At 36.0% G+C, this 14587-nt stretch overlaps 1 protein-coding gene across 1 annotated transcript in view; it reads right to left on the bottom strand.

Annotated features, from left to right (window-relative positions):
• Window positions 1-14587, bottom strand: part of ATRNL1 (attractin like 1) — an 845855-nt gene that overhangs the window by 654452 nt on the left and 176816 nt on the right. Inside the window, exon 14 of the mRNA XM_030941431.1 lies at window positions 3597-3729. Coding sequence (XP_030797291.1) covers window positions 3597-3729 — 133 coding nt within the window. The remainder of the gene's footprint in view (window positions 1-3596; window positions 3730-14587) is intronic.

Raw genomic sequence — 14587 nt, 5'->3', positions numbered from 1 at the left:
CTAAAACACAGGTTTATATAATAAATACATTAATAAGGCTAAACTTCAGCGTGCACTAATTAACAATAGTGTTTCATTAATATACTGATCTATAAAGTTAGACTACATTTTAGTTTCTATATCACATGAAATGTATTCGCACCTCTAGCCCTGTGTGAAGGACCTTGGATATATTGCTGCAACTCTTATAAAATTGTTTTAAAGCAGCTGTTTTCAAATTTTTGGTCTTTAAGTCTTAAAAATTATTGAGGGTCCCACAGAACTTTTCTTTATGCATGCTATATCTACTGATTTGGAGAGTTTTAAAATGAAAAATGGTTTTAAAATTTAAAATGGTAACTTTACCAAATACATGTACTTATTTAAAATAATAATTTTAAACCCCACTATAAATTCACTCTTCCGGCTGCTGAGATGTCTTGCTCCCTATGGTATACAAATAGGCCCAACGGAAATGTATCCTCAAATTCTCTTCCTGAGGGAAAGTAGCTGACAATTCAAATTAGACCTCAGCATCAAAAAATAAAGAAGGATTAATGAATGAAGAGGATGGAGAGGCAGAGAGATCAGGGATAACACAAATAGAGCAATATGTTAATTGTAGAATCCAGAATGTAGGCATTCAGTGTACTCTACACAATTATTTCTGTTTTTCAATATTTGAAATAGTTCAGAACAAAATGTTGAAGGGGAACATTACAACTTAATAGCATATTTTATTTTTATTGTTTTATATTTTTGTAAATGTCTTTAATATTTGGCATTTGACAGTTATATTCTCATACCTTCTTCTACATTCATTCCATAGGAATAGCATACATCAGATAGCCTTTATAAAACTCCACGGTAAACCCATAACAAATGGAGAATTTTAAAAGCAAATAATGTCTCAGTACTACTAGTCTTCACCAAATGGACCCACTCAAAACCATGTAGGGGACTCCTGTTCGTTCATGGTTGCTGCTCTAAGGATTAAATTGGGTACCATGAATAACTCACAGCAGCTGGAACATAGTAATCCCTCAATAAACTATAATTATCATTTAATAAGACTGTGTACCATTTCCTGGTTTTCAGTTTGAGGCTATATGTGTTTCAATTATTCCAGTCATTTTAAATCCAAAATACCAAAAAAGTTCTCCTTACAATGCAAAAGTTTTCTTAAATTATGTTTTTTTCTCACTTTACTGAATCAAGGAAGAATTTAGATTATTATTGCCTGTCTCCTCACTTATTTTTTAGTGAGAACAAAAATAGTTAATTGACAAATCATTCAAATAAAAACAAATGCATGGGCCTTTGTGGCTAAACTAAATTATATTACCAAACCAAATATTTTTATACTTCAGGCTTTTGTAGTATTGAGCATCAACTTAGCAGTGGGGTTTAAAGGAAGGCAATTAATTTATAATGAGTTTAGTGAGATAAATTCAAATTGCCAAGCTCATATGAGATCAACGTAAAAAAATGCAATACACCAATTGTCAATTGTCATGGAATTGTACAACTGCTCTACAGACTGGGCCCTCTATTTAGAGCATTCACTTCCTTGAGATAAGCTGAATGGAAATCAAACGATATATAGCCAGTTGGCTGCTTAGTAAATATGAATTAAGAAAAGGGAATTTGTGTATAATATATTTCATTGTATCTCCAGAATAATAGCCTGGTCAAGTGCAGCCTTTATAACAAAGCAACATTTTTTTCCTAGGGAATGAATAGATGAGTACTACCAAAAGTAACTTCACCGTCATTCTTCCAAACTTCCACTGGCAACTAATTTCCATTCTAATCAAAGTAATATTCCTTTAAATATATACATTCCTTCATTCAAATCTTGTTTTGGTCCAAGACTAACCTTGTCATTTTAAGGAAATTTTGTAAATATTTTCATTGATCTACATTTTCATTTTATAGTTTAATTCTTAGAGATCAACACCACTTTCAACTTCTTAGCATCATCTCACTGTTGCTTCTTAAATCCTGCCTACTGCATTACCAATACTATCTTTCTCAAAATGAGCACACACGCACATCACACTGTTTAAAAGCTTTAAAGGCCAGTATGTAAACAAAATTCAAAGTATGAATGACATTCCAATGCCTCAATGGTGTGTTTGTTTGCTTGTTTTTGAGACAGTCTCACTCTGTCACCCAGGTTGGGGTGCAGTGGTGTGATCTCTGCTCACTGCAACCTCCACCTCCTGGGTTCAAGTGATTCTCCTCCCTCAGCCTCCTGAGTAGCTGGAATTACAGGTGCCCACCACCACACCCAGCTAATTTTTGTATTTTTAGTAGAGACAGGGTTTCACCATGATGGCCAAGCTGGTCTTGAACTCCTGACCTCAAGTGATCCACTCACCTCAGCCTCCCAAAGTGCCAGAGTTACAAGTGTGAGCCACCGCACCTGGCCTCGATGGTATTTTTAAAGACAAAATAATTTTGATTTTATTACATGAACTTGTAAGAAAGATTCTCTTTTAGACAAATTCTGTGATGGAATTTTCCAATATGTTTTAGAATTACATAGGCTCAGAAACTTTTCTTTAAAAAAAAAAAACCTGGGATTAAGAGAGGCAAAATACTAAATAGAAAGAAAACACCTAGTTAATAGCTACAACTGTGTCATTTACCAGCCACATAATTTTGAGCATATCACTTAACCAGCATGGATCTCAGTTTATCTGTATAAGAAGCAGAACTGGTTAAATGCCTGTATTAACTTTCAATTTTCTCATTTTATCTTTTATATTTCAAAGGAAGAGTACTTAGCATCCACTAGCAATGTTAACTGTGAAAAAATGAAATTACTTTTAAAAATGAGCTTTGCTGTAGTTTATAAAATTTGGATTCTCATAAAAGCAGATAATATTTATTATAAGAAATGTATTTATTATAAAAGTATATTATATATAGGATAAGTTATATAAAAACAATTTATATTATATTATATGTTATAAAATATAATTAATGTATAAATTTATGGTTTAAATTTATTAAACATATAAACTATATATTTCTATCATTAAAATTACTAGATATATTTCAATAAATATATTGTTACATATTATATAAGTAATATATTTATGTATTTCTTTTTAACATATTATATATATATTTTTAAAACCCTGAGATACAGAGAGGGAAAATATATAATATATAATAAATATGTACTATATTATTATTTCCTTAAAATATTTTTTATAAATGTTATAATGTATAATGAAAATATGCACTGAGTTTGGAAAATAAAGAGTACTTAAATAAAATATGACAAAATGTTAATATTTGTTAAATCTGAATATAAAGTCTGAGTGCTTATTATTATCTACATTTTTAAGATTTTTTTCAATGAAAAGGTATCTCATCAATTCAACAGTATAGTAAACATATGAACACCTTAAAATAATTGGAAGCAAATATGCAATCAAAAAACTTTTCTTGGAGAAACAGTGCTATTAGTACTATAATATTATAGGTTGATATTTGTTATGACTTTAATTTTAGAAAATGTAGTGTCCTTACTAAACGTACTTTTCTATGTCAGTATTTATCTGTATACCATAAACTCATTCACTAAATTTTGAAATCTTTACCTGGTAAAGCCTGGCATTCTTGCTGTCTCTGATCCCACTGGCAATTCAAGTTTAGTGAACAGCTTTTACAGCTGGTAAGTTTGTTACAAATCTGCTCATTTCTCACATGACACTTGGTGTAGTTCTTCACAGACTAGAAAATTTAAAAAGCATGTTATTTTTCACCTTTGTACAGCAATGATTCTTAAACTTCAGTGTATATTTAAATCCTCTGGTGAACTTTAAAATAAACATTTCTAACTCCAAATACAATTCAACTGAATCAGGGTCTCTCTTATTTATTTCATTAGTTTATTAAATTAAATTAAATTTGGCCTAAAGCTGCCTCTATAAGTAGTGAACTACAATCTAATTTAGGATGCAAACAAACTGTACCCTAACTTACGAGCATATTCTCGTAACAGATAGTTGAGTCTCAGCCAATCATAGCAATAGAGGCATATGTTTCAATGGACAAACTGCAAAATAGTCAAATAAAGTATTATAAACACAATGGCAATAGGCAAAGCTAACTACACTGCCTTGTTCAAAGGTGTTACAAATTAAAATGGCAATCATATCCACTCCCACATAGATTGATACATAGATGAAAACATAGATTGATACATAGATGAAAACATAGTTTTCATAGATGAAAACATAGATTGATCCCTTATAAAATGGTTACTGGAAGGCCTATGCCCCTAATAATAGAACTCATGTATCTCCCGCTTCTACAAACTCTGACATGACTTGAAATTGCAAGGCTTTAATGTATTTTGTCAAAGTATATTTTCACCAGATAGAAGAAGCCCCCACAAACTGATGACAACCAGATCTTTCATGGTCTACACCCTGGAGATTGGCTCTTTTCAAAAGAAACACCAGAGGAAGATTGCCCTTGAACTCAGCTGCAAGGGACTACACTAAGTTCTTCTCTGCAGCAAAACTTCAGGGCCTTGAGCCTGAGCCGGATCCACATTTCTCAGTTTAAGAGAACCCATCCAGCCTTGGGACAGTACACCCACTGGAAACTTCAAGGCAAAATTGACCAGGGACATTTCTCCTCAGAAACAAATGACATCCTAGACATGAACAGCTTTCCCAAGATGACAGATCAAGACTTCTTTCCTTAGTCACCATGAAACTACAGTCCTTTTCCTCTTTTCTCTGTTTTTATTTTTTATGTATACCCAGGAAGATAACATGCTTATTATGATTTCATAATCAATAGCTTTTGCAGGGAAAGTAACTGAATGTTGGATATGTTATGTTAAATCTAAATCCTTAAATGATCTTAGAGAGTCTCTGCTTCACCTTCTAATCAATTTCTCTGATGTTCTAAGAGCAATATCTGGTCCTTTGTATCGGGTTAGACTTTTAGATTCGCACATTAGGTTCTTTGTTTAAATCTAAGAGTAATCAAAACCTATAATGAGGGATTTGCAGTTACATTATCCCAGAAATTTAATAGGATAACCAAAAGAAAGATAACTCAACAGTTTGTCAAGAAATTTATCACCCTAATCCCTTTAATTGTCAAGATCCTTCAACCATGCAATGATTTCATAATGGAGCCTTGGAGAAATATTACTAGTGCTCTCCAGAGTATATTTTTATCTGTACAGGATTTAACAACCAACCATATATGTGAGCAACTCCATGTCTCAATAAGTGGGAAATGTCGATTAGGGATTTTAACAGTAATACTGTTAGAATTGTCAGGATTATTTCCAATAGCCAACTGGAAATTGAACATTGGTCTACACCTCTTAATTTACACTAAAGAATAAAGAGGAGTTTGCCAGCAAGTCTAAGTATCCATAAATGGGCATCTTTTGGTAGAATTCTCCTTCCCTGGCTTGGCATAAATGTAAATGAGACTACGATTAGAAATCTGTCTCAAACATTAGCTACTATAGCAGAAATGGGCTACAGTTGCCCATCAAACATCTTTAAATTCTCCTGCTAAAGTTGTTTTAGATAACATGATTGCTTTGGCCTATCCGTTGACTGATGAGAGAAGAGTGTGTGCAATAGATAACACCTCCTATTGCCCTTGGAAAATTATGTATGACATGATAGAAATTCAGTTTTAAGAAATCAACAAACAAGATGATTGATTAAAACAAGCAGATCCCTCTTCTGGCTTGTTGTTGATATATTTGATTTTGACCAGTTTGATTCATGGGAGCACCTATTAAGAAGTATACTTCAGTCTCTTAATATTACCCTCCTGATAGTCATTATAAATAGTCTCATTAGTATGCCATATCCTCTCAATTATTTCTTTTATCTTTATTTTTTTTTTTTTGAGACAGAGACTCACTCTGTCGCCCAGGCTCAAGTGAAGTGACGCTATCTCAGCTCACTACAAGCTCCGTCTCCCAGGTTCACACCATTCTCCTGCCTCAGCCTCCCAAGCAGATGGGACTACAGGTGCCCACCACCATGCCCAACTAATTTTTTGTATTTTTAGTAGAGATGGAGTTTCACCATGTTAGCCAAGATGGTCTCGATCTCCTGACCTTGTGATCCGCCCACCTCGGCCTCCCAAAGTGCTGGGATTACAGGCGTGAGCCACCGTGCCTGGCCCCTCTCAAGTCTTAAATGTTCATATGCAGCCATCTGTTATACATCAGATGGTCTCACTATAGTTAAAATAATAAAAACACAAAAAGAATATAAAAAATCATCCAACTGACTTGACATTGGTAATTGTGAATTCCATATTCAGACCAAACAAGTCCATTATGATGGTGACAGAAAGTAGTATTAGTGCCTAAGGTTTGTGGTCAATTTCTCAAAAATGACAGTTGACCAAAAGGGGAGATTAAATTAAATTTGGCCTGATTTAGTATGTAAACAAACTGCAGCCTAATTTATGAGTGTATTCTTATAACAGATAGCTTAGTCTCAGCTAATCACAGCAGCTGAGCTTCAGCCAAACACATGCTGCCAACTGATTAGACTATTTCCATACAAGGCAAATGCCTCATCTCACCATGCCCAAATAGGGCAAATGGTGAGCTGTAGCCAATCAAGATGTTCCTAAATGTCACTTCCTTTTTCTGTCTAAAAATACGTCCTGCCCACATTGATAGCTGGAGGTATCTGAAGCTCTTCATTCAAAGTGCTGCTTAATTCATGAATCAGTCTTTGTTCAAATAAGCTCTGCTAAATTTATTTTGTCTTAAGTTTGTCTTTTAACAGGTTAAATTATTGTTCTTGGAATTGGAATGAATGTTTATTAAAAAATAAAGTATGTAAATTACATAATGTGAAACAGGCACCATCTAATGAAAACTTTTTCCAGTGAATTCAAAAACAGTCTTCCAATTCAAAAAATAAAATCATGCACAAAGTCATTTCCATTAATGACGACATGAAATGGTTCTCATCTTAATAAAAGTATCACACAGACCCTTGGGAATGAGGCAGAAATTAAAAGTAGTAAAAGGTAAAGAGATGCTTTATCAAAATCCAATACAATATAAAAAGATAAACGACTGTCACAATAACTCAAACTAATTTTACTTCCACAGACACTAAATGGTTTTGGTTAATTGAGATTTCTTCTGTATATATCTGTCACATTTCCTTCATTGAGGCTTCAAAGAATCTGCAAAAGTTTTATTTTATTTCCAAATCTCCATAACATAATCATATTTCAACTAATCCTGGCATTGAGAGATTAAAAGTTAATTTCCAAGAAAGAAAAAAAATAGACAATATAGAAACTTTGATGGTGGTTCCTTACATATACCCAGGTTGAGATAATTTACATATTATCAATACCTATAATAAAACCTACCTCATGAAAATTAGACATTAAAATTTTTGGCTCAACTTTTTCTGTGGCTCTACTTTATAAGAAAAAAAAATCCAAAGTATTTGATGCTAAACATTGAGCCCCCACCTCAATCTTTTTGTTTTGTTTTGACTATAGGTATAAACACCTGAGGCCTTCTCATGTAAGGGAGCTAAATATTTGTTTTCACTCAATAAAGTTCAGAGTTAAAATTAAGTTATACCTATCCCATAGATAAAACTTATTGAAGCAATTTTTAACCACTTAGAGACTTTAAATGTCATTCACCAACTATTTATTTATAAGCCACTTCCTTCATAAAATACATTGCCATCACCTCCATTCCAAAGGTGTTAATTTCTATTAGAGCATATTACATTTACTACAAACTAACAGATAAAAAGTACCCAGATATAATTTTTATCTTTATTCATCCTAAAACATTACAGAAGATACATTTTTGTAAATTTCAAATCACTTTATGACTTTTTCAACCACTCCATTTTCATTAGAAACAAACTTTCTTTTTTTTTTTTTTTTTTTGAGATGGAGTCTTGCTCTGCCACCCAGGCTGGAGTGCAGTGGCCGGATCTCAGCTCACTGCAAGCTCCGCCTCCCGGGTTTACGCCATTCTCCTGCCTCAGCCTCCCGAGTAGCTGGGACTACAGGCGCCCGCCTCGTCGCCCGGCTAGTTTTTTGTATTTTTTTTTTTTTTTTTTTTTTTTTTTTTTTTTTTTTTGAGAAGGAGTCTCGCTCTGTCACCCAGGCTAGAGTGCAGTGGCCAGATCTCAGCTCACTGCAAACTCCGCCTCCCGGGTTTACGCCATTCTCCTGCCTCAGCCTCCCGAGTAGCTGGGACTACAGGCGCCCGCCACCTCGCCCGGCTAGTTTTTTGTATTTTTTTAGTAGAGACGGGGTTTCATCGTGTTAGCCAGGATGGTCTCGATCTCCTGACCTCGTGATCCGCCCGCCTCGGCCTCCCAAAGTGCTGGGATTACAGGCTTGAGCCACCGCGCCCGGCCGTTTTTTGTATTTTTAAGTAGAGACAGGGTTTCACCGTATTAGCCAGGATGGTCTCGATCTCCTGACCTCGTGATCCACCCGCCTCGGCCTCCCAAAGTGCTGGGATTACAGGCTTGAGCCACTGCGCCCGGCCAAAACAAACTTTCTTATTGTTATTTTTTCTGATTCATAATTTTTTGCTTTCATATAGTATATAAATATTAGCATTATCCTACATAATCATTACAGTATAGTTCTAAACATTTCATAGCTAATTAAAATAATTAAATTTACATGAATTATCAGATAAATAACCTATAAAAATGACATGAGAATGGCTAAACATGTTGGAATAAGAAAAAGAATAATAGTTTTATGTGAACCTTTAGAATAACAATGGTAGCAGAGTCTCCATCCAAATAACCCTACTGCTCTTCATTAAGAAAAAACTAAGATCAGAGTAGAATTGAAGGAGAGAGAGACATAAAAAACTCTTCAAAAAATCAGTGAATCCAGGAGCAGATTTTTTGAAAAGATCAACAAAACTGATAGACCACTACCAAGACTAATAAAGAAGAAAAGAGAGAAGAATCAAATAGACGCAATAAAAAAATGATAAAGGGGATATCACCACTGACCCCACAGAAATACAAACTACCATCAGAGAATACTATAAACAACTCTACGCAAATAAACTAGAAAACCTAGAAGACATGGATAAATTCCTGGACAAATACACCCTCCCAAGACTAAACCAGGAAGAAGTTGAATCCCTGAATAGACCAATAACAGGCTCTGAAATTGAGGCAATAATTAATAGCCTACCAACCAAAAAAAATGTCCAGGACCAGATGGATTCACAGCCGAATTCCACCAGAGGTACAAGGAGGAGCTGGTACCATTCCTTCTGAAATTATTCCAATCAATAGAAAAAGAGGGAATCCTCCCTAACTCATTTTATGAAGCCAACATCATCCTGATATCAAAGCCTGGCAGAGACACAACAAAAAAAAAACAGAATTATAGACCAATATTCTGATAACATCAATGCAAAAATCCTCAATAAAATGCTGGCAAACCAAATCCAGCAGCACATCAAAAAGCTTATCCACCATGATCAAGTGGGATTCATCCCTGGGATGCAAGGCTGGTTCAACATACGCAAATCAATAAATGTAATCCAGCATATAAACAAAACCAAAGACAAAAACCACATGATTATCTCAATAGATGCAGAAAAGGCCTTTGACAAAATTCAACAGCCCTTCATGATAAAAACAATAAATTCGGTACTGATGGAACGTATCTCAATAAGAGCTATTTATGACAACCCACAGTCAATATCATACTGAATGGGCAAAAACTGGAAGCATTCCCTCTGAAAACTGACACAAGACAGGGATGCCCTCTCTCACCACTCCTATTCAACCTAGTGTTGGAAGTTCTGGCCAGGGCAATCAGGCAAGAGAAAGAAATAAAGGGTATTCGTTTAGGAAAAGAGGAAGTCTAATTGCCCTGTTTGCAGATGACATGATTGTATATTTAGAAAACCCCATCGTTTCAGCCCAAAATCTCCTTAGGCTGATAAGCAACTTCAGCAAAGTCTCAGGATACAAAATTAATGTGCAAAAATCACAAGCATTCTTACACACCAATAACAGACAAACAGAGAGCCAAATCATGAGTGAACACCCATTCATAATTGCTTCAAAGAGAATAAAATACCTAGGAATCCAACTTACAAGGGATGTGAAGGACCACTTCAAGGAGAACTACAAACCACTGCTCAATGAAATAAAAGAGGATACAAACAAATGGAAGAACATTCCATGATCATGGACAGGAAGAATCAATATCCTGAAAATGGCCATACTGCCCAAAGTAATTTATAGATTCAATGCCATCCCCATTAAGCTACCAATGACTTTCTTCACAGAATTGGAAAAAACTATTTTAAAGTTCATATGGAACCAAAAAAGAGCCCACATTGCCAAGACAATTCTAAGCCAAAAGAACAAAGCTGGAGGCATTATGCTACCTGACTTCAAACTATACTACAAGGCTACAGTAACCAAAACAGCATGGTACTGGTACCAAAACAGAGATATAGACCAATGGAACAGAAAAGAGCCCTCAGAAATAATACCACACATTTACAACCATCTGATCTTTGACAAACCTGACAAAAACAAGAAATGGGGAAAGGATTCCCTATTTAATAAATGGTGCTGGGAAAACTGGCTAGCCATATGTAGAAAGCTGAAACTGGATCCCTTCCTTACACCTTATACAAATATTAATTCACGATGGATTAGAGACTTAAGTGTTAGACCTAATACCATAAAAACCCTAGAAAACCTAGGCAATACCATTCAGGACATAGGCATAGGCAAGGACTTCATGTCTAAATCACCAAAAGCAATGGCAACAAAAGTCAAAATTGACAAATGCGATCTAATTAAACTAAAGAGCTTCTGCACAGCAAAAGAAACTACCATCAGAGTGAACAGGCAACCTACAGAATGGGAGAAAATTTTTGCAATCTACTCATCTGACAAAGGGCTAAGATGCAGAACCTACAAAGAACTTAAACAAATTTACAAGAAAAACACAACCCCATCAAAAAGTGGGCAAAGGATATGAACAGACACTTCTCAAAAGAAGATATTCACACAGCCAACAGACACATGAAAAAATGCTCATCATCACTCGCCATCAGAGAAATGCAAATCAAACCCACAATGAGATACCATCTCACACCAGTTAGCATGGCGATCATTAAAAAGTCAGGAAACAACAGGTGCTGGAGAGGATGTGGAGAAATAGGAACACTTTTACACTATTGGTGCGACTGTAAACTAGTTCAACCATTGTGGGAGACAGTGTGGTGATTCCTCAAGGATCTAGAACTAGAAATACCATTTGACCCAGCCATCCCACTACTGGGCATATACCCAAAGGATTATAAACCATGCTACTATAAAGACACATGCACACGTATGTTTACTGCAGCACTATTCACAATAGCAAAGACTTGGAACCAACCCAAAAGTCCATCAATGATAGACTGGATTAAGAAAATGTGGCACATATACACCATGGAATACTATGCAGCCATAAAAAGGATGAGTTCGTGTCCTTTGTAGGGACATGGATGCAGCTGGAAACCATCATTCTCAGGACACTATCACAAGGATAGAAAACCAAACACCGCATGTTCTCACTCATAGGTGGGAACTGAACAATGAGAACACGTGACACAGGAAGGGGAACATCACACACCAGGGCCTGTTTTGGGGTGGGGGGAAAGGGGGAGGGATAGCATTAGGAGATATACCTAATGTAAATGACAAGTTAATGGATGCAGCACACCAACATGGCACCTGCATACATATGTAACAAACCTGCATGCTGTGCACATGTACCCTAGAACATAAAGTATAACAAAAAAAAAAGGAAAATTATAGTCATTTATTGATACTAAACAAGTACAAAAAATGAAATTATGTTTCAAGCATACATAGAGCCAAGTTAATCAATGGTAAAAGAAAGCTGTTATTCTGAAACATAGCTGGCATTTCTGGCCTAATGAACCAGACACACATTATGAATAGTAACCACTATTCTACTTATCTTCACTCTAATATACTCAGTTGTAAATTTTAAATGAAAATATGTGAGAATAAAGCACATTGTTTGACCTATATGAAATAGGATATCAATAATCTAGACTGAAATCCCAAAGACCTCTCTGTATCCATTAACATTTGGTTTCACTTAATCACAAGACATTCTGATAAAACTGTCTAAAGGACACATGACATCAAATTCTAAATTTCAAGTGAGTACCATCTGCTCTCTTACGCTACCTCACCCAATGCTTTCCTTAACACATCATCATCAAAAATAAAACATAAAGCAAAATGCCACTTTATAAATACTTGATAGCAATTTACATAATACAATTTTTAAGAATATCTGTTTTCACTCAGATATGTTGTATTTTCATATGTAAATGTCTGTCATGGACTGAATGTTTGCATCTCCCAAAATGCGTATTTTGAAACCCAATCCCAATGTGATGTTATTAGGAGGTGCAACTTTTGGGAGGTAATTTAATCATAATGGTAGAGTCCTCATATGTGGGATTAACACCATTATAAAGTGCTGAAGACACAAGAGCTGCCCTTCTACCAGGGGAGGAAGCAGTGAAAAGACATCTTCTGTGAATCAGAAAGTAGGCCGTCACCAGATACCAAATCTACTAGCACCAAGATCTTGGACTTCCCAGCCTCCAGAATGGTAAAGTATGGCAAAATGATAGACAAAACATAAAGTTGGATCAGGCAAAATTTATTGATATGGGCTAAGCAGACATTATACATTTAATGTTATATGTTGGAGAGTCAGAAAGGGCTCTTCCTATTAGTTAGCTAAAACGTAGACCAAAAGGTGGCCTACAGTGAATGATTTGGAAATCCTGGATCTGCCTTGGTTTAACATAGAAGACATTTAATGGCTTAGGGAGATTGGAATGTTAGAGTGGATTTGTCTTTTAAGATCTGCCCACCCTCCGTGAGAGGATCTAGAAGACACACTTTTCACGAATATTGAAAGGAATAAACTTGGGAGGGGAGCATCGGCATCCTTGAAGAGCTCCATGACTGCTCTTCTCCGTATGCCCTGCCTTGCAGTGGGAAGTGCAGTCACTGAATTGGGAAACATAAATGCAATAGGAATAATTGGATCTAGGTTGGCAGGGGCCAGGTAGCAGCACTCAACTACCAAAGGCAAGGTGGGTGTGGTTACTATGATGAACAGCAGAGTTAAAGCAGCAATTGGAATAGTCTGACTTGCTCACATCTATGGCATTGGTGAGTTGAGCATGAGGTTGTTCCTAGAAGTAAAATATATAGAAATCCTACTAAATTCCTAATTTATTTCTATAAGCAGAAAAGTTCTAAGTAAAGAAAATTCTAACCTGAATCATAAATACAGATAGTCAGAGGTCCTCAATTAAGTTCCAAAACTGAGCCAGTTTACAGACCCAAAGGCCTTGAATGAAGGGGATGCTGGGTCCCCTTAAGGAACGACCTCAACATACTACCAAAAAGGTATATTGTTCATCTTTCTCCTTGCCTTTCTCAAAGGGATTTACAGTGTTTACCAGAGTAACTATGCACTGAGGAAAGGGAAATAAGCAGTGTCAGTACTAGATACTGGTTCTGAACTGACATTAATTCAAGGAGGCCCAAAACATCACTGTGGGCCACCCATCAGAGACTTATGACTGCCAGATGATCAGTGGAGTTCAGGTCCCTCTCATAGTGAGCTCATCCTGTGGCTATCTTCCCAGTTCCAGAATGCATAATTGGAACAGACATACTCAGCAGCTGAAAGAAAACTCACACTGGTTCCTTGACCTGCAGAGTGAAGACAATTATGGAGGGAAAAGCCAAGAGGAAGCCACTAGAACAGCCTCTATGTAGAAAAACGGTAAGCCAAAAGCAATACTCCATTCCTGGAAGGACTGCAAAGATTAGTGCCACCATAAAGGACTTAAAGGATGCAGGGGTGGTAATTCCCACTATATTCCCATGAAATTTGTCTATTTAGTCTATGTAGAAGTAGAAGACAGATGGATCTTGGAGAATAACAATGAATTATCATAAGCTTAACCGGGTGGTAATACCAATTGCAATTGCCTTATCAGATGTGGTTTCATTGCTTGGGCAATTAACACATTTCTTGGCAACTGGCAAGTAGCTAAACATCTGACAAATGCTTCTTTCTTGAAACTTGTTAGTAAAGATCACTAGAAGCAGTTTGTTTTCAGCTGGCAATGGTAGCAATACACCTTCACTGCTCTACCTCAGGAGTATACCAACTCTACACTCCTATGTAATAATTTAGTTCTCAGGCATTTAACTGCCTTTTCACTCCACAAGACATCACACTGATCCACATATTGAAAACATCACACAGATTGGACCTAGTGAGTAAGATGTAGCAACTAGTCTAGACTTATTGGCAAGATATTTGTGTGTCAGAGGTTGGGAAATAAATTCTTCTAAAATTCAGGGACCTTCTAACTCGGTGAAATTTCTAGGGGTCTAGCAGTATGGGGCATGTCAAGATATCCCTTTCAAAGGTGAATGTTAAGTTGTTGCCTCTGGCCCCTCCTATAACCAACAGAAAA

The sequence above is a fragment of the Rhinopithecus roxellana genome, chromosome 11 (genome assembly GCF_007565055.1).
Source record: "Rhinopithecus roxellana isolate Shanxi Qingling chromosome 11, ASM756505v1, whole genome shotgun sequence".
In the NCBI taxonomy this organism is placed as follows: Eukaryota; Metazoa; Chordata; class Mammalia; order Primates; family Cercopithecidae; genus Rhinopithecus; species Rhinopithecus roxellana.
This window is presented reverse-complemented; position numbering and strand designations above follow the sequence as displayed.